This window comes from Hippopotamus amphibius, chromosome 6 (assembly GCF_030028045.1).
Source record: "Hippopotamus amphibius kiboko isolate mHipAmp2 chromosome 6, mHipAmp2.hap2, whole genome shotgun sequence".
Lineage (NCBI taxonomy): Eukaryota > Metazoa > Chordata > Mammalia > Artiodactyla > Hippopotamidae > Hippopotamus > Hippopotamus amphibius.
In genome coordinates, this window is record NC_080191.1 from 7,112,860 (window position 1) to 7,137,363 (window position 24,504).

The window sequence follows — 24,504 nt, forward strand, 5'->3', positions numbered from 1 at the left end:
CAACAACCTAACCACTGTTTGAAAAATTGACTTCCCAGGCCTGCATCTGCAAGACGGGCTGTACACTTGTGAGCTATTGTGGGGATAGTCCGGAAATGGGCAAGGCTGCACGATATTGGATAGAGTTTCCAGCACCATTTCCTAGTATCTTGTTTTAATAAAGCAATGGGAAGGGACATCGTTGTAAATTATACCTCAGGGACATCGTTGTAAATTATACCTCTGGATTGTTTTCTAACACCCGGGATGACTAGAGTGATGTTATATGGGTACAGAATTTTTAAAATCCTGCAGCCATTTTGCCAAGGGCATTCACACAACTCCACCTTCTTCCGCAGACTCTTCCTGTGCTGTGTGCACCGGACACAGCCCCGCTGACCCTTCTGGCCAGTGGAGTGCGTACATGCTCCTCAGCCCTCAGCAGCGCTGGTCTGTGAACCCGCCCACAGACTCAGCCAAGATGCCTCTGTTAACTGAACACTGAAAGAGTCTTCATTATTGCAAATGCAATGCATGCTTATCATAAAAAAAATGTTAGAAAATTACAGAAAAACTAAAAGGAAAAAAAGAAAGCAACCATAATCTTGTGCGGCTGGAGGTGGGGTTTTTGACTTATTGCTGTAGAGCTTCCTGGATACTTTTTACATGCCTACACACATGCACACACACACACATTTTTTAACAGGAGTGGGTTTGTGCCGATGTGCTGGGTTAGCGGTTTTCTCCCCTTCGTAGTGTGTCGCAAACACCTTTGCATTTCTCTAAGGCCATGTTTAAGGGTGACCAAACATCCATTCATGAGGATGTGCCAGGATTTATTTAAATATTTATCTTTCAGAATGGTGACAGTTTTTCCCGTGGCTTAATTTTTGCTACATTCCTGAGTTTTCTCTAGGAAATATTCCTAGAAGAGGCAGTTTGGGAGGTGAAAGTATGTGCATGTTTTTAAAGCTTTGCTACGGAGAACACTTTTTATATATCTTAACATTTATGAAATCAGGATAATGTTTTAAATTAATGTGCCAACATTTATGATGGCAGTGTTTTTTCTTTCTGTAGTCAACCTATTATGAAATTGAAGGTTCTCTTTATAATTAATGCCATCTTGAAATTAAGCCACCCAGCACTGTGGTCTCACCTCCCAGAAGACCATTGTACTGTGTGGGGTCCCTCCTGCCAGCGGAGCGGGGCTGGCCCGTTACCCACCCCATCCTCTTTTCACCTTTACCAAATGAGAAACAGTATTATTTCTTGTTCATCAAGGCAGCTCTTTTCTATACGTATGATTCACTGAAAATTACTTACTATTAGCGTATTTCTCAGAAACTGTAATAATGTTGGTATGACTGACTCGGTGTAAAAACTTATGAAACCTTGTTTACACAAATATTAAGAAATTTCAATGACAGATGTAGTGTACTCATTATAGAGGCTGTTACGTACATGTGATTTCCATTAAATTAAATTACTCTTAGCCTTAAATTAAAATTACATCTTAAAGTCCTTTAAAGTTCCATTTTATTTGAAAATCAAAAGAACCTAAAGCCTCGGTTGGCCGAAGTAAGTCTCATCTCTAATGCGGCAGGAAGTTTTTTCCCACTTGTCACAGCAGTGCCCAAACATTCCTCCTTAGTTCTGGCTGCATTTCCATGCTCTTTGAGGTTGGCACAATTGTGTTGACATTGTAACTCATCATCGGAAGAAATGATTACAGATTCTCAAATTCCAGAACTCGGTGATGGCAAGGGGCATGACTCAGAAGGAGCAGAGATTGGCAGAAACAAGTTGTGCTTGCCTTACCACAGTGCTCATCACTGAACGTGGAGAGAGAAGCAGCCACCTGGCCTGAGTGGAATGGAAATGACTGGGGGATAAAGGAGTTTAGAAATTGCATGTTGCATGTCAGTTTATTGTCACTAGCCTGAAAGGCATTTCCTTTGAGCTAATACTAAGAAGCCACTTTGTCGTGGTACCTGAGACGTTGCGCTCAAAGCCCCGCTGTTAGTGATGTTACAGGCATGACTTAGGTCACGGGTCGGAGAATCAGAGTAACGAGGTCCTATCAGTTACAGTGATGTGAGCGTTAAAAAAGTTCGTATACACGGAGCTGACACTTCACTCCAAAAAGAACTTGGACACCTTACTTTTTTTTGATAGATTTGAGAAACGGCAAAAATAGGCCCATGGTGGTGGCGTTGGCTTTCTTTCGAAAAGCATCAAACCAAACTTTATAACTTAAAAGAAAACTAGTGGGAAGATTTCATTGCAAATGCAATAATTATGTCAAATCAAATTGCAAGCATTTGTAGGGAAAAAAAAAACCCTAAATGGGAAGGAGTCTCTCGAGGGAGGGGATGTGGGGATATATGTATAAATACAGCTGATTCACTTGTTGCACAGCAGAAACTGGCACAACAGTAAAGCGATTATACTCCAATGAAGAGCTTAAAAAAAAATCCTGGGGATCACAAAGATCATTCCTGTCCACAGACTACTTACCAGTGTCTCAGGTTCACAATTTATTCCCAGCATGAACATGTATCAGATGCATATTTACTTGAGACTTGAGACTAACTTAACAATCCCCTTCAGGAAAGTAAAGTGTATCTTTCAAAACTGACAGGAGAGGACTTCCCTGGTGGCGCAGTGGTTGAGAATCCACCTGCCAATGCAGGGGACATGGGTTCGATCCCTGGTCTGGGAAGATCCAAGATCCCACATGCCAAGGAGCAACTAAGCCTGTGTGCCACAACTACTGAGCCTATGTGCCACAACTACTGAAGCCCACGCTCCTAGAACCTGTGCTCAGCAAAAAGAAAAGCTACCACAATGAGAAGCCCGCACACCGCAACGAAGAGTAGCCCCCACTCACCGCAACTAGAGAAAGCCCATGCCCAGCAATGAAGACCCAACACAGCCAATTAATTAATTTTAAAAACTGACAGGAGCAAACATCCACTTTTTAAAAATCCACTATTTTAACGGCCATATCGAAAACAATAGGTGTAAATTTGCAGCTAACCCTCCTAATCCCGTTGCCTCTTCCTAACTCGCCCAGGGGTGTGAAACTTGACCTGTGAGTCCTTGAAGACCCTTGGTTCCTGTTCACATTCCCTAGAAAACAGCCAGGAATACTGATCGTGAAGCCCGCTTCTGAGGAAAGGCACTCGGTGGCAGCTGGAGCTGCCACAAATGAGCAGCAGTCTTGAAAAAGAGGTACAGGAGCATGAGACAACAAATAACAATTAATGGGCTTCCCCCCAAATCCCACTGTAAATCTTGTCATTGTGTGACAAAGCCGGTTTCATGCCAAGCAATCTGCTCTGTCTGCACCCAAGTGAAGGCCTGTGAGACACGTGGGACACAGACCAGTGTGCAGGCTAGAGAGTCACAGAGCTGAGGAGGTGGCCAGAAGCAGTTTTATCATGTCCTCCATCCTCCTGCCTTCAACGAAACTTAGAAAGAAACAACCTACGTCAGACCATCCCAATAGGAGAAGGATTCATTCCACTTTTTTTAAGACTCCAAAGGAGAGTATACGTTTCTGCTGGAACTCCAACCCAAGTTGTACAACCTTGCACTGCTAGGTTGTTTAGAAGTTGCTGCTGCCTTGAAGAAGGAAGGTGTCAGGTTCTCTGTAGCAATTAAGAGGAAGCCGTGGCCATCTGCACAATTCCGGTGACTTCTTTGGAAGGAGCATTTCCCTCCTAAGACACAGCCTTCCTGTGAATGTTTCATGGCGCGTCGTGTCATCATGCAGGAAGGAGATACCACGATACCCTTTCCCCCAAACACGGAGTCATAGAAGCAGATGAGCACGGGCGATGTAAACAGAGGGAAAGCTGACCCGGTTTTGTCGTCTGAACTGTGGATCTCAACTGGAACTCGCTGTTGCCGTCAGGGTCACTGAGACAGGAAGCCTTGCTCCGTCTCTCTCTGAGCTCGTGGACGTTGATAATATTGCCTCCATTTGTGGGACTGTTCTGTTCTCACCTGAGTTCATCCCTTCAGCCTTCAAGACCCGAAGTGTCACCAGGCTGTGGAATTTGGCCAGCCTTGCAGAGAGTGCCAACCACCCCTAGTTCAGGAAGGGTCTAACCCCTGTCATGGCATTTTCGCCTCGTAGTGTAATCATCTGTGTAGGTGCTGGTATTCTTCTCTCCTCATAACCTGAATAAGCCTTTTTGAAGCACCTGCTCTGGGCCAGGTGCTGGGAAAGGTGGAGCTCGGGACACCTGGGCGAGCACCGCTGCGCTCCTGCCCTCGGGAAACTCGGGTCCAGAGGGGGTGATGGGTCGGGAGACACCTGGGGCAGGTGACAGGAATGAGGAGCCGGTACCGGGCGGGGGAGCAGCCAGAGGAGCCGCGAAGCCAGGCTTGGGCGTCAGGGAATCTGCCCAGAGTGACTTCAGAGAACCACTAGCACAGGTTTGCTGGGCAAAGGAGGACGTCGGGGGAGGCCGCAGAGGAGAGGACGCATCTCCCCAGAGATGTCACCTGCTGGAGGCTCCATCCTGCCTCTGTGCTCCTGCCCCAGCGCCGCACGGCCCAGCACCATGCAGCCTCTCAACAGAAGCTCGTGGAACCAGGAAATGATTCCACTCCAAACAACGGAGCCCATGAGCAGTTTTCTGTCTCCCCACAGGATCGTAGCAGCAAAGGTTCCTTTAGGAGCTATTAGCCTTTTGAAAATTTGATCCTAGTCAGAGGCAAAAATGGGATTTCAAAGAATAAGGCATTAGATTCTTATAATTATCCCTAAAAATATTCACTGAATGCCCACTGTGGCTGGCATGATCCAAGGTGTGGGGCAGTTCTCTTTACTTCAGAATAACATTATGTCCCAACGTGAGTGAGGATGCCAGAGGAAAAGGGGCCATCCCACCCTGAAGGTGATCCGTGCCCTCTGTGAGGGCCCCGTGGCCCTAAATTCTCTGCTGCCAAATTGAGAGGGAGGAAGGGGGCGCCGCGAAGTGAGCCGTTCACACTCCTCTGTTCACCGTTACTTGGCTTAATGAACGTCTCTCGGCTACAGAAAAGAAGGGTATTGGCCAAGAGGCAGCAGTGGCGATATTTCATTTCACTCTCCTGCAATCTGCCATTATCTTAGCAGCTCTGTGGCAGAGTCCAGGTACTCACTCTTTAGCTGCCACTTAATTAGCTGGCTTTCTACTTCCTCCGCAAAGCAATAAAATCAGCAGAAAAAAATACATAGGCGGTGGGGGGCGGGGGGCAGGGGGTAGTCTTATTCATCTGGGATTTACTTCATTTTAGTAAGACTCCGCAAGATGTGTGCTGCTGGGAGATAACGGATTTCAGGTCGCTGAAGGCGCCGGGCTCTCATCACCCCTAGGCGGGCGTTATCTTGCGCTCACACGCGGCCTGAGGAGCCCTGGCGCTGCCCTGATGGAGGTGGGGCCGCTGGCAGGGCCACAGAGGGAATCAGCTCTCTAAGCGTGGAGGGCTCTCACCATTGTCTGCTCATCAGGGCACGGATGCCCGTCAGGCAGGATAAGGGCGCTTTGCTCCTGCCACTATTAAGAGCTGGGAACCTTCCTTAAGACGTGTTACCAACATCAACAGGAGCCTTAACTGTCTCAGCCCCGCGGAGACTGGTGTGTGAATGAACATCTCTCGGCTCTCCTCTTCCTTTCTGAGCAGGAATATTCATGAATAATAATTGAGGGCACAGGTCCTGGGGCAGAGAGCACTGGTGGGCCAGGAAAACCTTAAATAGGGAAGACCAGCCTCCAGCATCCGAAAGCCACGTGCCCGCAAGAACTTCATGTAGTGATGGGAACTTGGTGAGATTTGTTTCAGCTTCTGCCATTAGTGAATTCATGACTTCAAGGATGAAATCCAAGTCACGATTTTAACCTTTGACATTAATTCTTAAGTGCTGCAGTGTTACTGCTCTTTGATAGGGTGACCTTTACCTGATTTGCCAGGATCTACCTAAACTACGGCACATGAAAGTCCTCTTCTAAAATCATGTGGACAGAGGCTTCCAAACTCGAGGTGCTGGCCTGATACTTTACACCTAAAAGCAGAAGTCCCTCACCTAAACCCCTTGGTTGGCTAAATTAGGAGACTGTGGTCATACTGGGTCCAACTAATGTGACTAGAATTGTGGCATTCTATGGCTTTACATTTATTAAGTTCATCCTATATCGTCACTTAAAGGAAGGATAGGGTTGCAGACCTCAGAAGCGGGTATGTGTTTGCAACAATTCGGTCAACAGTCTACTCCGTGATTAATGGTCTGGACGCTATCTGTACTTGGTACAAGATTTGACAAAGTGAGCCAGCGGGTAAATCAGGCACCAAAGACACCAGGAAGCTTAGAGATAACTGAGGTCAGTTCTGATTTTTTTGACTTTCATTTCACAAATAACTCACCATGTGTGGCAGGAAAATTTACACCCTCCCATTGTAGACAGTTACACCACATTTTCTTATCTCTGATTTTCTGTTTCTGCACATCTCTCCTACATCACAGTACAAAGTGAGTCTTTCAAAAGCTAAAAGGGAAGAGCATCCTTTATTAGAAAAAATCTAATGTCTTTCCATTATCACGGTTAATTTTCTTATTATCTCTTGTCCCCCGCCTCACCTTGTCCTACTCATTTATACCGTATGGACGTGCTCTGCTTCTTTTTGTTCTGTGCTACCTAAGCTGGCTGTCTACCTCATCCAAGTAACCCTCAGACTAGAGAGTTCTAGAGCCACACTGTCCGATGTGGTAGCCGCCGGCCACATGAGGCAGCTGAGCAACTGGAAGGCAGCTGATCTGAAAGAGATGATGTGAGCCTTCAATACACACCAGACTTCAAAGACTCCATGAAAAAAAATCTCAAATAACACCTTTGACATTGGTCACATGTTGAAAATACAGTTTGGGTATATTGGGTTAAATAAAATATTAAAATTTATTTTACCTGTTTCTTCTTTACTTTGTTAATGTGGCTACTAGAACATTCTAAGTTACTCCTATGTCAATGGACAGCTCTGTTCTAGACTCTGTCCTTTTGCCAATGGATTCCAAATCAAAAAGACAAAAATGCTGCAGACTTACACTGGCAGAGTCTATTCCTGCTGGGTTTTATTAGCAATGCAATCCCACTGGCCAAAATTGATTTTCTGAGTGTTTTCTCCCACTGCCCTGTGCCTGACTGTCTAACTAGCCATGCCGGGGGTGCTTGAGGCTTTGCAGCTCCCTGGGGCTCCAAGCCTGGCTCAGTCTGACCACTGCAGCCCCTGATCCTGCCCCGGCCACCCAACAGGAATCCACAGCCTCTTCCCACCCTGGCCCTCGCTCCGCCTCCTGTCCGCGCCCCCTACTCTCCTGCCTCACTTCAGCACCTCCAACTCAGGGCTCCAGAGGAAAAAGGTCCACCTCGCCCTGAAAGCCCTCAGCACTTACAGAGTCCCAAACCCGGAATGAGCACCATTCAGGGATGCATCATTTGATCAAATGCAGTCAAGTCTCAGCTTCCTCTCCACTTCCTCCTGGAGACCCAGCCTGGCTGCCCTGGCTGGTGGATGCTCACCTCCTGTGCTCCCCCAAAACCTTGTCCACCGTGACGGTTAGGGCGCAGCTGAATACAAACTCAGTGAGGTCAAGAAGAGCGCCCAACGTGTTCACCACGCACACTGCCTAGTTTGGCACCTGGCACGTCGTATGTTCTCAATAAATTGGGTAGAGGGAGGGAGTCAGTGAGGAAGGGGTGAACTGTGACTCACAGGAAAATTGTATCTTACACATCCTTGTATGCCCTCGGGGGCCTGGCACACAGTGCGTGTGCTCCGTGAATTTTCATTGAATGAATGAGCTCGAGCGGTGCTTCTAACCTGGACACAGGCCATTAGGGACCTTGTTAAAATGCAGATTCTGACTCAGCACTTCTGGGCAGGGCCTGAGGTTCCGCCTTACGCTCCCAGGCAGTGCCGATGCTGCTGGTCTGTGACCACATTTGAAGTCACAGGGAAGCAGAGGCTGGTGCCATTACAGCAGTGGGCTCCTCAGCAGGGCTGGGCTTCCCTCGATTCGAGGGTCATCTCCTGACTGACAATGGCGGTTCCAGGCTCCTCCATCCTTAGCTCTCCTCTTCTTCTTGACTCCAGAAGAGTGATAGCTGGCATCACGCCAATCAGACGTAATCTCCTTCAGACAGCCTTCTCGTCGGCAAATTGCTATGCCAGGATTTTGCCTTCCCATGAGCTGAAAACCAGCCGTCGTCCTGTTAAACCACAGTCTTGGAGTGTTCAGGTTTTCCTGGCCTTGACTTCCTCCAAGGCTTTCCTCCCACTCCTACCCACCCCCTCCTTTCCAGCATCTTCATGCCCCTTTTCTTTTTCTGTCTTCAAACCAATTCAGACCCCTCTGTTGTGAAGCCTTCTCTGCTCCATCCTCCCTGGACCCTTAGCTTCTGAACTTAGCTACTAATTGCACCATGGGACCAAAAATGTCTTGGTCTTATTCCTCCTGTCCCCTGGGCCAACCTCCTCATGGCTGGATTCCCGTGACACCGGGCTCTCCTTGTGCTTCTCAGAAGTTTAGTTTTCCAGCTCCTACCGCTCATTCGTTTTACAAATGTCTGTACATCCCGCCTATGTGACAACTGCTCTGTTAGCCTTGGTATTATAAATAGGACTAATTCTAGGAGAATGCTCTGTGCTGCGCATTTAAGAGTGACTGGATGCTCTGCGAGTGAAGAGAGCAGGAAAGGAGGAGGGGCGGCCCCAGACAGGTGTGGTCGTACAGGTGTGCAGGGCCCCCTCCTCCTGGGCGCCCTACTCTTACCCCTCAAGTTAACTTTTTGAATTCCTGCTCTTTCATCCCAGTCTTCTTTTCTACAATGATCACATGGGATTTGAGTTGATGTGAATTTAAGGAGACTGCACCCTTTCCACATGGAAATAGGCAGCAGGCAGCCACTGTAGCTTAGGAAGGAGGTCAGGAACAGGGGAGAGATTTTTCCAAGTTGTTGGCAGAGAGGTGAGGGGCCAGCCTGATGTTAGAACCACTGCCTGAGGAGGGAATGGAATGTGGGGGCAGAAACCAGTGCCACTGCTGCCAAGCTCCAGCCCACCCGGGGCTCTTCTCTGGGGGTTCCTGCAAACATGCATCCCTGGGCACTTCAGCACGCAACTCGAGGCTACTGTGCCTCCAGCTCTTTTGTTCTCTGCAAGCATTGTCTGGCCAACAGCATTGTAAGCCCCTTGAGCTGGGCGCCTGGCATGTGGCAAACAGACAGTGATCACCTATTATGTTCCAGACACTGCGTCTGGGGGAAGCAAGGATGATAAGTTACAAACCCTCTTCGTTTAGAAGAGGGGGTACGTGAGAATAGTTTCCTGGAGAGACAAACGTTTAATAGAGGAATATAAGAAAGAGACAGTACTGGAGAAAAAAATCCCCTGACCTTTTTGGCTGAGGCTTTGGGGAGAGGGGCAGGAACAGGTATGCTCCCAAGATGCCTATAAAACTGCCCAGCACGCAGTAAAGGCTTGATGTATAATTTTGATTGATTTATCTACCACTGACAAGCTGCAAAACCTCCAAAGACAAACGTCTCTAAGATGTGCCAGTGGGGGTGCCGCCAACACCGTTGGCCCCTTTCCAAAGCTGACCCAGCCCGGAGTTGCCTGGGGTTGGGCGCAGGTGTTCAAGAGTCGCGTTCATCTCCCCTGCTACGCTAGCAAGCAGAAGGATGCCCACAGGCACATGGGACAAATTGGGCTCAAACTGCCATATGGCTTGGATTTCACATTTTGACTGGCAGAGTGTAATCATTTTTACAGTGTCTAGTGCCTTAGCTACAGATTGTAAATGATAAGGTCACAAGGATTAGAGACCAGTTAAAAATTATAGAAGACATATGCTGTGCGTTTTACTAATGAATGGCCATATTCAAACATGTTCACTAATTAATGGCAATATTTGAATGGGTCCACTAATGAATGGCAGTGTTTGAAAGTGGTGTTGAATTTGATACTCTGTGACCAGTGCTCCATTTCTAGAAGGAGCCAAATGCTCCAGAAGGTCTGGGAAATGCTGATTGGAAAGCAAAATTGAGCCAGCCTTGCAAGATGTTAAAGGGAGTCTTCAGTTAGACGCGGAAATTTACCCACCAAGAAGTTTGTTTAGCGGAACACGGATGCTGTGAACATCAGAGTCCCAGCTTGCAGCCAAATCCCACTTCAGCCTTTGGAAACAAGGGCAGTCATGAAGTAAGGGAGGGAGTTGGGAATGTGGAGGATGGGGGTGGGGACGGACCACGGGAATCCTTCTTTAAAATGGTTACAGCGAGAGAGAGTGAGACAGGAAGTGTGGGGGGCTGCAGGGGCTCCAGAAGAGAGGGTCACTCCATCACTCACACCTGTCACGCGCCCCCCAGGGCCCCTGCCCGGCTGCTGTCATTGCTGTCCTCCTGGCAGGGGTGCTGAGTCTATTCTCAGAGCTAAGGCCCAGGACAGCCATGCCACACCCTCGTCTCCTGTTTTCTCCTCCCTCACCTGGACCTTCAATTTGTTGACTGTCAGTGTTTAAAGCCACCAAAGCTAAAATTCACTTAGAGTCCTTTTCCAGCAAGCAGGACAAATTCAGGGCAGTCCACAGAAGGAGGAGACAGGCTCCGAGTGCCTTGTTTCAGAGCCCAGGCAGGGCGAGCAGGGAAATGATGGGGGGGGGGGGAGGGGCAGCCGCAGGCCACTCTTGACCCTGGTGCAGCTGGCTGGACAGGACTCAAAAGTGGCTCGGAGCTATTTCTCTGGCCAGGAACGTATCTTTGCAGAAATCCAACGTGGATAAAGAAGGTCTTTTATCGGCTCTCCCTCACACATCTCACTGCAGGGCATGGGACCAGCGCACCCTCCACGGAGAGCAGGCTCACAAAAGCAACCAAGATGTAAACTTGGAACACCCTTGATGCAGCTATCTCACGTCTAGAAATTCATCCTACAGATTTCCTTTCACATGTGCAGAATGACCTATGGGGAAGGACGTTCCCCGCAGCTTTGTTTACAACGGCAAAATATTGGAAAGGGCCTGCATGCGCATCTGTAGGGGGCTGGTTAAATGAATTAAGACACATCTATCAACTTGAATATCGTGCGGCTTCTGAGGAAGAATTCAGCTGCTTGGGGTTGCTCAACAGGCACTGATATAGGATGGGCTGTAAATGTATTAAATGGTAAAGCAAGGTGCAGAGCCCATTACATAAAGCAATATTCTATATTCCATTTTTAGTCTCAAAATAGCTTTTATATACGCAGATGACAGTGATCGTCTCTGGAAAGCTTTGTAAGCCGACCAAGGAGGGAGACTTGTTTTCCACCGCTTGCCTTTTGCACCTTTTGAATTTGTGCTGTGCGCATGTATTCTTCACTCAAAAAATACATAAACCATTTTTTAAACCCAGACCATGTGAATTGTATCCCAATAAAGCTGCTTTCAATAAAGGAAAAATAAATGGCCAACAAACATTTTTAAGTTTGAAAAAACTATAAATATTTTAAAGTAGGAAATGAGTTCAAATATTTTAGTCTGTAATTCTGCATCGCACAGTTCAGTTCCCAGCAGTACCATCACCAGGAGCACCACCCCCACCGTCCGGAGCATTTATTAGGCACCTCTCTTAATTTAAGGTTCCAAGGTCAGCCCTGTTGAAAGTAGGTTGGCGGATACAGTCTCTTACTGTATGAGCTCATCTTCTCTAATAGGTTCTGAGACAGATGGTAATAAAGTTTCCCATTAGATGGTACTCACAGCAAGTGTATAAATTAAGACTCTGCACAACCAAAAGACTGAATGGATACATACTTGTGCTTGATGAGATCATCATGCTTTAGCAAAAGGGAGTTTTCAGAGTTCTTTTAAGAGCTCCCATGAATAGAAATTAAACCAAGGATAATAGGGGACTTTTCGTGGTAGCAAACCCAAGACAAATAATTCAGGGGATGGGGTGGGATGTAGATGTCACAGTATTTTGTGGGAATCTAGACGGCATTGTTTAACCATCCTTGATGATTTGTATAGAATTTGAAAAACACAAAAGAATTCAGCTACTGAACTCTCTTCAGCTTCCTTGAAATTATTTACGTTTAGCCATTTGGAGATTGCACGTGAAATACTGTCATAGTCTGTTTGCATTTAGAGCATGACACAGTTTAAGACTGCTTCCCACCATGAGATTCTGTGATTTTAAGACATTGTGTGCTTGAAAGGAAATAACCTGACTTTCTTCCTTTCAAAATTGTGTTTTAGTGCATTACAATCTAACATCATTTCCGTTCTGTGGCACTGTCTTGTCAGAACCAGTTTTGCATATATTAGCGGCTAGTCACCCCACGGGGAGCCTTGCGCTTTTGATATACTCTTTAACACGCTGGGGCTGAATCTCATATATCACTGCTGCCATCTTCTGGAAAGTCACACACCTAAAAGAAAAATATTTCATGTATTCCCAGCGAAGCACAAATGTGTGCTGCATGGTTTTGATGTTTCCCTTGACTATAGTAAGGGGTCCTGAGAAGGTATTTGATTCTCTCCCGTTCTTTTAACACAGAACTTCAGAGCTGTGGAAGGAAAATAAATGGCACGTAATAAAACGCTTTCATAATAGATGCTGTCATGATAGAAAACAAGCACAAAGAACTTTGGGCTTTCGTATAGAGATCATTCAACTTTGAGGATCAAACTCTTAGTTTGAGGGTCATCACTTATAGGTACCAACTGGCTCTCAACCTTATTGATCAGCAGCCACTTGAATGTTCTGATTGCACTGGAGGCTGTTCATCTGATCCCTTCTTACGCTTCCAAAGAGAAAACATACATACATCTCCTTTTGAATGTCTCCATTATGGGCGTATGGGAAATCAAACTCAAACATCAATCAAATGACTTGTCTACTGACATGATACTAAATGATAAGCATGAGAGGCAGTTCATTTAGCTGTATGATAGTACGGGATTTCCTAAGGGGACTGACAGTGATGACACCTCTGCATGTACTAGAGGAACAAGAGGTCAGTACCACTTTCTCTACCACAGTTATGGGGAGTTGCCAAGGGGCTTGGCACTTACCAGGAGGTCCTCAGTTTCACTCAGGGCTTCACGGAACAACAGCAGTTATGAATATATTGGGAATTGCTTTAATTAACAAGGTACTTAACTATCACCTTACTTTTCTATAGAATATTTTTGCTTATGAAACATCGTAACTCCATGAGAAAACCATTTCTCATGTTTACTGTGTGCCAGAAACTGGATTACATATTGATCATCTTATTATTTCTTCTTTACAGACGCAAAAAACTAAAGCAAAGAGATGTTAGGATCACAGAGATAATAAATGGTAGAGAAGGGCCTCTGACTCCAGGTCTCTCTGACTTCAAAGGCCTTACTTTTAAACACTAAATTATATCTGATTTTTAAAAATACAAATATCACTATATGATTTCATGAATTACAATATGCTATTCTTTTATATGCTGTCCAAGTCCAAGTTTTTATTCATCCCCCAAATAAACACTCAACATATATTAACTGCAAGGCAAAAATATGACTTGAATGGTAAGAACAGTTTGGCTATTACTTACTAGAAAAAAAATTTGTCTTATTGAACCTATCCTTTATTGAATAGTTGTCTTAAAATTGTATACTTCATCTTAGGCATCTAAGTGGAGCTAATTACTACAGTTAAGGGAGAAGTTTGGCACCAACAAAACAGGCAGCTACTCCAAAGAGAAAAATGTACTAGCTCACCAGGTTCATGGTCAAAGGGACGCCATCACACTATTTGGAGTGATTAACTTGTCCCTGGTGTTGCGTTCTAAGATGCATTGTCCTATGGGTGCTTGAGATTAAAAACAAACAGGGGGAGGGAATTCCCCGGTGGTCCAGTCATTAGGACTCGGTGCTCTCACTGCCAGGGGCCTGGGTTCAATCCCTGGTTGGGAAAATAAGGTCCCGCAAGCTGTGTAGCACACCCCCCAAAAAAAAACCAAAAAACAAGGGGAAAGATTTAAATTACAATTTTTCAAACAACATAGAAAATTCAAATAGTTGTTTTTTAATATCAGTTCTTTTACAAAAGAATAACTGACCTGGTACACATAAACTTACCTGGTAAAATATTTCCTATAGGAGCCTAGCTGTATCCGCCAGGGTTTCACCAGAGAGACAGAACCAGTAGGCAATAGATAGATAGATACAGATTATCTAGGCATGCTCAGCTGTCCCCGTAGATCTACAGATATATAGAGAGATAGCTATAGATATAGCTATAGTAGATATCTAGTATATATTTGTATATAAATACCTCTATATCTAATATGTCTGTATCTACAGAGAGAGATTGAGTGCCAGGAATCGGCTTAAGTGGTTACGGGGCTGCCTAGGCAAGCCCTGAATCCTCAGGGCAGGCTGCCAGGAAGGGCAGGCTGGAACTCTGTTGCCCACAGGTGAACTCTCTTCTTGAGGAAGCTTTAATTCTGCTCTTAAAAGCCTTTCAACTAATTGAATCAGTCCCACCCAGATGACCTAGGACCACCTCACTTCTTTAAAGTAAAGTGATTATAGATCTTATAGACCTTCACTGAGAAACTTAGATCAGTGTTTGATTGAATAGACTGTAGTCTAGCCAGGTTGACACGTGAAATTAACATCATAGGCACTAAGATAAGATGGTCCATAGATATTGCTTTTAATCAAATCTGATAAGGGAATAGGGTTTAGAGAACCAATAGAATAAGTATATATTACTGCTATGATTTTTTAAAGGCTTTTAAAATTCGTTTTTTAAAAACTGCAGAAATTATTAGCATTTGTCAGATCTATCTCCGAAGAAAACAATCCAGGAAAAGTATACAATATAAACATGTGGCAGTCTCTTCCATTCAGTTAGTATTTACTCACAAGGCATCCTAAAAGAGCCTCAGCAAATGAGCGCCCACAGTTAATGACTAATAAGCCACTGGGGAGACTGCAGCCTTCTACATTATTGGTTAAAGCCGGACCCCATGTGCTCCAGAAAGGAGACAGGCAGGTCAGCAGAGAGAGTGTGGCAACGTTGGAGCCAGATCTGTTTCCTTCTCAAGCTTTCTGGAGATCCCTGTGCCCCTGGGAGTTTTTGCAAACAAACCCGAAACACTATCTCAAGGAGTTTTATATCTGCCTAAGTCAGAGTTTCCCAAACTTCCTCTGTTCACCATGCCCTTAGTGGCTCAGTAAATTTCTCCTGGTGCTTCTAGGCCAAAAGAAATGCCTAACAGTTCTGTTTATTAAATATTTAGGTCCACATAACATAGTAAGAATTACTGTCTTAACAACTACACAGTCATCTGAAAAAACAGCTCATGTAAATTGAAAGAAAAAAATACTTTTGTTTCATTCTTAAATAACTACATCTCCTGGTTCAAAAGAGATGTTCAGCTGGTAACTGTCTTTTTTATCATAGTAATCTCCAAAAATCCTGCTTTGCAAAAACACGATGTCGTCAAAAGGAGGGTCACACAACCTACATTAACACCATGAACGGCCTCGAGTTAGTAATTCACAGTGTCCAACAGATGCTGGGTCTCACTGTGCTTTTCCTCAAAAATGTCAAAGATCCCACTGCACCCCAGGGCTCCTTGGTACACAGTTAAGCATTTTTACAAGCACCCGGTTGACAGTCTTGAGTTCTGGATAACCTAATTAAAAACCTGAACTTTTTTTAGATCAAATTAGACCTAGATATTTCCTCATTTTGTATGAGACAGATCTGAGTTATTTAACTAGGAAGCCCGCAGCACAATGTATCTAAATTTAAGTTATACTCTCTGAATAGGAGCAAATTAGCAACTGCATTAATGCTAAATTATCACCAACACTTTTTTTTAGCTTTCACTTGCCTTTTGCCATACTGAAGTGGTAAGGGTTTAATTTTTATAGGCTCTTTCTTTTCTTGTTTTTTAAAATAATCTTCTTTGTAGTACTGGTATGAAAGGGAATTGAATGTCTTTGTGTGAGGAAAAGCCTATTTATTCTGACAAACTGATCAACCTCCAGGGTGTTCCTCTACCATGAAACTGATTTTATATCTCATCCAAGAGCTAATAAGATGTGAAGCGTTTTCCCTGTCACACCAAGAGATCAGACTTGCTTCCATGGAAAGCAGTGGGGTGAAGCCACACAGTGAGCTCTTCTCAATGATTGAACCATACAGTTCACAGTTTTTCAACATAAGAACAGAGTGATGGGTCTGAGGCAAACCCAAAGATGCACAGATACATTAAAAATAAATAAATAAATAAATCTTAAGAAGGGACTCTAGGATGCAATTCGTTCACTGTTCACTGGATTAGATTTCAGTTCAGGGAAAATTAAAATGTCAGAGATGAAAACCCAGTGGTCGTGGTGCTTTGTGTAAGGACATCCTGACACACACCTCCTCTCCCAACATGAACCTTTAAGGAAAGTTTATATCCCACAGAATCTGGGTTCAGTCTCTTTGCTGAGAGAAGAAATAAGAAAGCTATAACACTCTGAAAGTGCTGGAGAGAAGAGAGATGGTGACATGGCTGTAGAAGAAGCCTTTTCTGTATACAATACTTGTCTTTCTTGTTTGTTGTGTCCTGAGATTAAAATGATTTTCAGATGAGATGTTAAAACAAGAAAGTGACCATGGGGATGGAGGGGACTCTGTTTCCATGGTGGAAACAACATGAAGGAAAAAAATGTCTGGGAAGGGCTGTTGCTTTGAGGCGAGGAGGAGTGGTGATGTATTTTAGGATAAAGCTGGGTTTTTTTCCATACCCTGTTTGTTTGGGGGTTTGTTTATCAGTTCAAATCAGTCTCATCTTAAGCAAAACTGAGCTAAATTTGTGGCTGATGCTATAGAATATGAATTTGAGAACTTTCAAGCCCCTGGAACTTTTTTGAGGCTTCCAGACATCTGATGCCATTGCCTTGTTGGTTATCAATTGCTGTGTGAAAAACACCCCAAAACTTAGTGATTTACAACAGCAAGAATCTTGTTCCTGTTTTGCTTTATTTCATTTTTGCCCACAAATCTGTAATTTGGACAGAGCCCTGTGCAGGCAGTTTGTCTCCGTTCCACGTGGGCTCAGCTGAGGCAACCCATCTGGGAGCTGGAAGATCCACTCGAAATACGGCTCAGACACAGGCTGGCAAGTCTGTGCTGGCCGCTGGCTGGGGGCCTCAGTTGCTCTCCACTTGGGCCTCTCCGTGGGTGTCCGGACTTCAAGAGCAAATGTCCCAAGAGACAGAGAGTGGAAGATGCCAATTTCTTCAGGCCTGGGCCCCAAAAGTGGCACAGCACCACTTATACCACGTAACACTGGCCAGGCAGTCAACACATCCAGATTTACTCAGAAGGGATATAGAGCCCACCTCTCAAAGGGAAGAGTATCAGGTCATGCTGGGCCTGTTCTCTAAAACCACCATCATCACCCACACGCCGTACTAGTTCACCGTACTCTCTTCTTGGCTAGAACATCTCCGGATACAGCTTCTGCTGTGAGAGATGTTACTCCTCAACTAGTAAAATAAATGGTCATTGAAGGGAACCAGTTCTCTAGTGAAGCAAGTCCTTCTCCAGCTGTGAAATAAGGTAGGGGAAGAGCAGTGCCTGGCTGGCATCTCCTAAAGCTTAGGACATATCCTGTGCCAGGGCTGCTTGCAGCCACTTAGCGTGTGTGATCTCGCCTGCCTCTCCTGAGGGTCCTGTGAGACAGCTATCTCCGTTATCCTGGTTTTCCAGAGGAGGAGACTGAGGCACAGACGCCAAGGCACTGTCCCAAGGAGTCTTGGTTGTCAAGTGATGGGGTGATGACTCCAGTCTGTCAGGCAGCAGAGCCCACGCCCTCGGCCACCAGAGCACCTCCAGAGCAGGGCTGGGGGGTGGGAAGTTCGTTCCCAAGGGGCCCAGTGATTCCAGGCCGTCGTAGGACAGCTTCCTCTTCCAGCATTCACTCTTCCAGCCTCCTTCTCCATCAGGTGAAGGGTGGAGGGCCTTCGACTCCTCGGCCCTTCCATCCCAAAAGGAGCTGTGAACTCTGAAGGGAGCACGGTCACTTGGGAGAAGCTTCACTTCAGCCCATGCGTGAGCTTCCTGGGGCCAGGGGCTTAAACAACAGGAACTGAGAGTCCGAGAACAAGGGCCCACAGCATTGGTTTCTTCTGAGGCCTCTCTCCTGGGCTCACAGTGGGTCACCTCCTCCCTCAATCGCACGCACATGGTCTTCTTCAGTCCCTGTGTGTCTGTGTCCTCATGTCCTTCTATAAGGACACCAGTCGCATTGCATTAGGCCCACTCTCATTTTACCTTACTTACCTCTTTAAGGCCCTGTCTCCAAATACAGTCACGTTCTGAGGTATCAGGGCTTAAGACTTCCACATGTGAATTTGTGGGGTGTAAAATTCAACCCATGACAGCCCAGTTCTTCTTTCCACAATAGGCTTTCAATACAAAAATAAGTCCGTAACATGGATGTATAAATCCTCTATGTATGTAAACAAATGTTAGATGTGAAATTCTTGAGTGAAATTGTTTTCCTTATATTCTAACACCAATAACACAGTATTTCTTTGCATTACCGTCTCTTCTGCTAGGCTAGAAACATCTCGAAGAGAGGAAGTGTGACATTCATTTCTGAAACCCTGCTGCAGTGCTTGGAACATTCTTTAGTAAAGAGTGAACAATTTCATCAAAATATGACTTTATTTCTCTTTGCAAAAAGGAATTTGGCACAGAAACCGTCACCCAAGTCAGAGGCAGGGATAGAATGAGCTTGGAAAAGAAAAACATGTTGTGACCAAATGCAACCAGCAAGCCCCTCTCTAACCCCCGTGTGTTCTCCTGCAGTTCGTCTTTTGCCGGGACTGTAAGGAGTCGTACCACGAAGGCGAATGCAGTGCCCTGTTTGGAGCCTCAGGAACAGTCCCTCAGGTAGAGTGCCCTCTTCCTTCCTCAAAGCAGGGCTCAGGCTGTGGGTGGGGGCAAGACCTGTTTCCTAGAGACCATCCAAGGTCCCAATCTGAAAAAATAAGGACCAGCCTAGTAGCCTACAGCCATGGTGATGGGGCCATCTGTCCCTCCAGAACCACTCCCTTCCTCGGGGTCCAGTTTCAAACTTCCCAATGGCCACGTGCTGTGTGTTGGTACTTCTGTAAGAGTTTTTCCAAAGGTAAGTGGAATAGGGATAAGGACTCTAGCATGATCAGAGGAGTCTTTAGAAGAGAGATAAAAGCCATTGAACAATTTCTAAGTCAGAGAAATCAATACTAGCCTCGCATTACTTTTTTTTTTTCAAAAGTACCTTTGTTTAAAATCTTTGGTGAAAACTATCTCCATGAATGACATGATAGAAGTATCATATGATGCAAGGATATCATTGGTTTTTTAGCAATATCGTTACCAAACTCAGGTCTGGCTGCTCACTGCTAGAAAATCAATACCGGAGAGGCAGTTGTTGATAGAGAGGAAAATTGATTTTAATCAGAAAGCTGGCAATCTGGGGAGGTGGTGGACTCAGTGTCCCCCAGAAAACATCTCTGAGGAGTCTGCTTGGCTATGAAAGTTTTAAAGGGAAAAGGGGACGTAATCTCAGTTAATCACAGAGATGGGGGATCAGAGTCCCTGCCATCCTCCACCGTACGCAGGCTGGTCAACTCCTTGTGATCTTCCTTTCCATGTTGTCTTGTTCTTGTTCACACAGTTTGTTCGAAAGTTTACTGCAGGGGAAGCTAGGGAAGAGATCTGGTCATCTGTTAATTACCTCTTCATTTCTCCTTCTTTGATCTATGGAAAGAACCAACAGGTTCGGCAAGGTGTTGTGTGGTCAAAAGATTTAATAGGTGTGCTAGGGCCAGAGATGAGTAGGGCTTAGAGGCACCTGCTTTCATAGTTAGTTATAATGTAGCTTTGCTAAATTGACAAGAAAATGGGTTTCCTGCTGAGGAGGGTTTCCTGCAAAGAGCTGCTTACTGTATCATGGACCATGCTAAACTGTATTTCCGTCTTGATTAGGTAAAGAACGTGTTTGCTGAGCCTTACTCTCTAAAGTGCTATATCAGGCTTAGGGAAATGCAAATATATTTTCTTTTATTTATTAATTATGATCAGCCAAACCTTAGGGGAAAGGAATAAAAACTTCAGCAGGGTTGATGGATTCGCTCGTTATTTTTGTCCGGATAGAGATGTTAACGAGGGCATAAACACCACATCTACCCAGATAAATCCTTCAGTCGTTGTATTGACAGCAACCTCATGAATAGACATAGACCTTCCAGAACATTTTAATTTCATGGTTGAGAATTTTAAATACCAGAATGCTCTAAAACGAGAGCATAAAGAAGTGAATCCCTATAAGGTATTCTGTAGACGTATTTACTCAATATTAGCATAACTAAAGAAACACAATTAGTGAATTCCAGTCTTCTCAGCACCTCTAAAATGTTGGCCTTGAGCTTATTGAGAGCTTTAGGACTGAATTGCTGTTTCTGTAGCAGAGGCAACAAATGCTCTTTCCGGTGACTTAGTTTAGCTCCAGGGCACTCAAATGAAAGCTCACTGGGTCCTGATGTCGGGAATAATGATGACCCTGAGACCCCCACCCCCTTGCCGCAGGACCAGAAAGGTTAGACCAGAATAGAGGCTGATGCTCTGGGAAATGGGTGTGGTCCAGCGATTTACACCCACTTGCTCCTGTGATAATAGAAGTGGACAAAGTCTTCCAAGAAGGGGTAACCTAACATTTGCTTACTTGAAAACAGTGGCGGTAAGGTGAAGAAGAGCACTGCTTAACCTAACGCTGTCCAGTGCCTGGTGCACCTGATAATCCCCTTCATTCCTCATTCAGGAGGAACCAACCAACCTTGTTGTTAACAGCTAAGGTAGCCCAAACTGAAAAAAGAAAAGAAACTCAAATACGGGAGGAATAAAGTTAGAGCTGCCCTTACGTACAGATGACCAGTACCAAGAGGCCTGTGTCTGCAAACACCATCAAATAGAAGGCGCTAAACTGAGCTTTTCTACAGGCCAGGCATCTTGCTAGACTCTCTAAAAAGATGCAGATAAGCACATTTATCTCCAGAGGCTCATAGGGGAGCCACTGGGGAGACTTACAGGAAAACAGATAATGACAGTAATATGCTAAAACAAAGTTTAGTGAACATAGCTTTGTATAATGCTTCCCTGGAAAAGTCACGGAGGGTGAGTCAAAGTTTGTCAAGAGAACAGTGGGATAGGGGTGACAAAGGACATTCCAGCAGAGGGCAGCGAACGGACAAAGGTACAGAGGCAATATTCTCTTCAGCTAGATCATTCTGTCCATCCCTGCACCCCAGGCGGAAGACAGTACTCAGTGCATAGACATTTAATAGATGTTTGTTGAGTGATGGTGGTGTCCAGAGAAGAAAAATGCACAACCTAAAAGCTGTGAGTTCCGTTTTTGTTTGGGGAACTTACTGAGGACTATAGCCAGGAGACAGCCTCTTAGATAGTTTTGAAGAACTGCTCCGAAGAGATAAGGGAGGATCCAGGATATATAGGAGTTTTTTGGCTGAAAAAAAAAATGTAGTCAAACATCAAAAGAGTATGGCTAGCCACACAAAACAGACCTCTCAAGTTAATGATTTTAGTGCTTTTCTATGTATGGGAAGATAAAAGAGCCTGGGCCCTGAAATTATTCCTTTGATATGCATCTTAACTATCTAGGACCAGGATCCAGAGCACAGAACGTTTCCTGGTTTTCTCCATCCTGAATTCCCCTCAGGATCTGTTGTCACGGGGGAGGGAGCAGATTCAGTGGCCATTGGCTTGATTTGGGGCAACTTTCGTTGTTTACAGGAATGGCTGGCAATATTCCCTTTCCACGGTGGCATCTCTAAAGAAAAAGGCATTTTTTCATTCATTCAATAGCATTAAACACCTGTACTGGGTTCAGCTTTGTTCTGGGCTCTGGGGATTAACTCTCTGCTCTCATGCAGTTTATATTACTTTATTAGATGCCACAAGGTTGCACAATCAATATGATAGGAATTCAGAGAAGGAACCTTTAATTCCAGACAGGGTTATCCAAGAGAGAATTCAGGAAGAGACGGCCCTGCAGCAGGACCTCTCTGAAATGAGCCTCCTTCCTACCTGGAGCTCCTGAATACTGGACCAGCCTCCTATTTCTCTTATTTGAAAATGAAGTGAATGGACCAACCAACTGGAAAAGTCTGCTGGTTCACTATTGCCTGAGAAAAGAAGGCAACTGGAGTTTGCCATGTTTCCCTAAGTCTCTGCTCCACTCAGGGTCCTCCTCAGAAGGGCACATGAAAAGACAGTAATTAAGGGGTCACAGATGACCTCCGGTGGTGGGCAAGGGTCACAAGAACCAGAATCGATGTGGAGGGCCTCAGAGTCCAGCATCAGGGGAACTACGATTGCCCCAGGCCTGAAGGGACACGAGGAAGAAGCAGCATGTCGCAGGGACCGACCTCAAGAGCTGGAGCCACAGAGGAGCTCCGACCGGAGGTGCACTCGTGGGAAGTCCAGCATTGCCGGAAATGGACCCAAAGCCAGAGGGGAGTGAGGACCAACACCTCGACTTCTCCCCCTCACCCTCTGGTCTCTTGCTGACGTCTCCCATTGGCCGCACCCAACTGAAAGGCAGCCACAAGGGGCCAAAGAGACACAGCCCACTGGATTCAGCCTTCCATGTGCAGGGCAGAGAAGAGAAGAGAACACAGAATAACCAGTATATTCTCGATGGGCTAGTTTACCGCGTATCCAGTTTCCTCATTTCAACCAGAGCTACTCTTGGACATGGAGAAGGATGAACCCAACGAGCTACTTCATCAAACTGAAAGAGCCAATTCCATGAATGAAGGGTTTTTATTTTCATAGAGCCAGTTTATTTTCTGTCCCCTACATTTCTCCCAAACGTCAGTGATCTCCACATGGATGACCCCTGCAATCCCACTGACCTGAGATCTTTGAAAGGATGACACTCCACACACCTAAGAGTAAAGATCTAATCTCAGCGCCCCCTCCTGGAACGGAAGGCTTCAGATGCATCCTCGTGTCTGAATTTTGCTAATACAACAAAATACCCTCATTAGCCTTCTTCAAATTTCCTTTCAATTCAATTTATGTGTGAGGTTTTTCCTCTTAGCCATCTGTGGCTACTCTCCACCATCCTCCCTCTAAAGCTGAGCAGTTTCTGGGCTTTGATGTGACATTATCCAGCCAGGCAGGCCCATGCCTCCTGGGGTCCGGTCAGGCTTTTTCCCATCAGTTAAGCTGTTTGACCCTAAACTTAACGTATTTTTTGATTAATGCAACATTTTTTTAAAAATAAAACTCAAAAATTGGTTTTAAATTGGTTTTAAAATATTGAACAAGCTTGCAGTTGAAACTGCTGCGGGTTCAGGGAATCGGTGACAGAAGATCCATCCCTCACGGGCTAATGAGAGTCCGGCCCCATCTGCTGCTTCTCGCTTGAGCCGGGTTGTTCTCCTCCACATAGTCCCCCTGGAGGCCTTCTAATAAGTATACACTTGCTCTTGTAAATCACATAAGTTGATTCATGCTCCCAGGGGTTGTAAGCAGTTGACGTTACGCCTCATATTCAGCAGGAAGGCAAACCAGGACGTCCAGAGTTTTCACGGCGCTGTCCAAAGCCACAACGGAAGTTATCTTCATTTGCTGCACTTGATCGAAGTAGTTTGGGAACGGTGACTGCTCTCTCTGATGAACAAATCTTACAGTGTCTAACGGGAGTGTGACTGCCCAGCTCCTACTCAACCTCCAAGACCCAGATCACATGTCACCTCCTCCAAGAAGCCATCTGCCCACCTCCCTACTTCCTCCAAGCTCTCAGACGACTACACATACCTCCGTTATACCTTGATCACTTTTGAAATGTTGTTTCCCTGAACGTCCTTATTGCAAGGAAGTTGGTAGATGTTTGGTCTTCATAACCCCCAGTGCCTAGCACATAGGAGGTATGCATTAAATGTTTGTGAATGAATGACAACTCCCTTTTTCATCCCCATATATCCGTCCTCACCATGAGGCTGGGAAAGCATGCACACTACAGGAATGGGTGGGGAGGAGTAGACCAAGATGGTGACATGGGAGGCCCCCGAGCTCCCCTCCTCCCACGGACACACAGAACTTACAGGTGCACCTCAGAGATATTGCAGGTTCAGTTCTAGACCATCGCAACAAAGCAAATATCACAATAAAGCGAGCCACACAAATTTTTTGGTTTCCCAGTGCATATAAAAGTGATGTTTACACTCTATTGTATTCATTGAGTGTGCAATAGCATTATGTCCAAAAAATACATACCTTAATTTAAAAATACTTTGTTTCTAAAAAATGCTAACCATTATCTGAGGCTTCAGTGAGTCATAATTTTTTTGCTGGTGAAGGGTTTTGCCTCAGTGTTGATGGTAGCTGACTGATCAGGCTGTTGTTTGCTGAAGGCTGGGGTGGTTGTGGC

The 24,504-nt window shown here is 45.3% G+C and overlaps 1 protein-coding gene across 3 annotated transcripts in view; it reads left to right on the forward strand.

The window, feature by feature from the left end:
- PRKN (parkin RBR E3 ubiquitin protein ligase) overlaps positions 1–24,504 on the forward strand; it is a 1,257,866-nt gene that overhangs the window by 1,202,799 nt on the left and 30,563 nt on the right. For all 3 annotated transcript variants that reach the window (XM_057738154.1, XM_057738155.1, XM_057738156.1), the window contains one exon: positions 18,873–18,956. In XM_057738154.1, the coding sequence (XP_057594137.1) occupies positions 18,873–18,956 (84 nt within the window). The remainder of the gene's footprint in view (positions 1–18,872; positions 18,957–24,504) is intronic.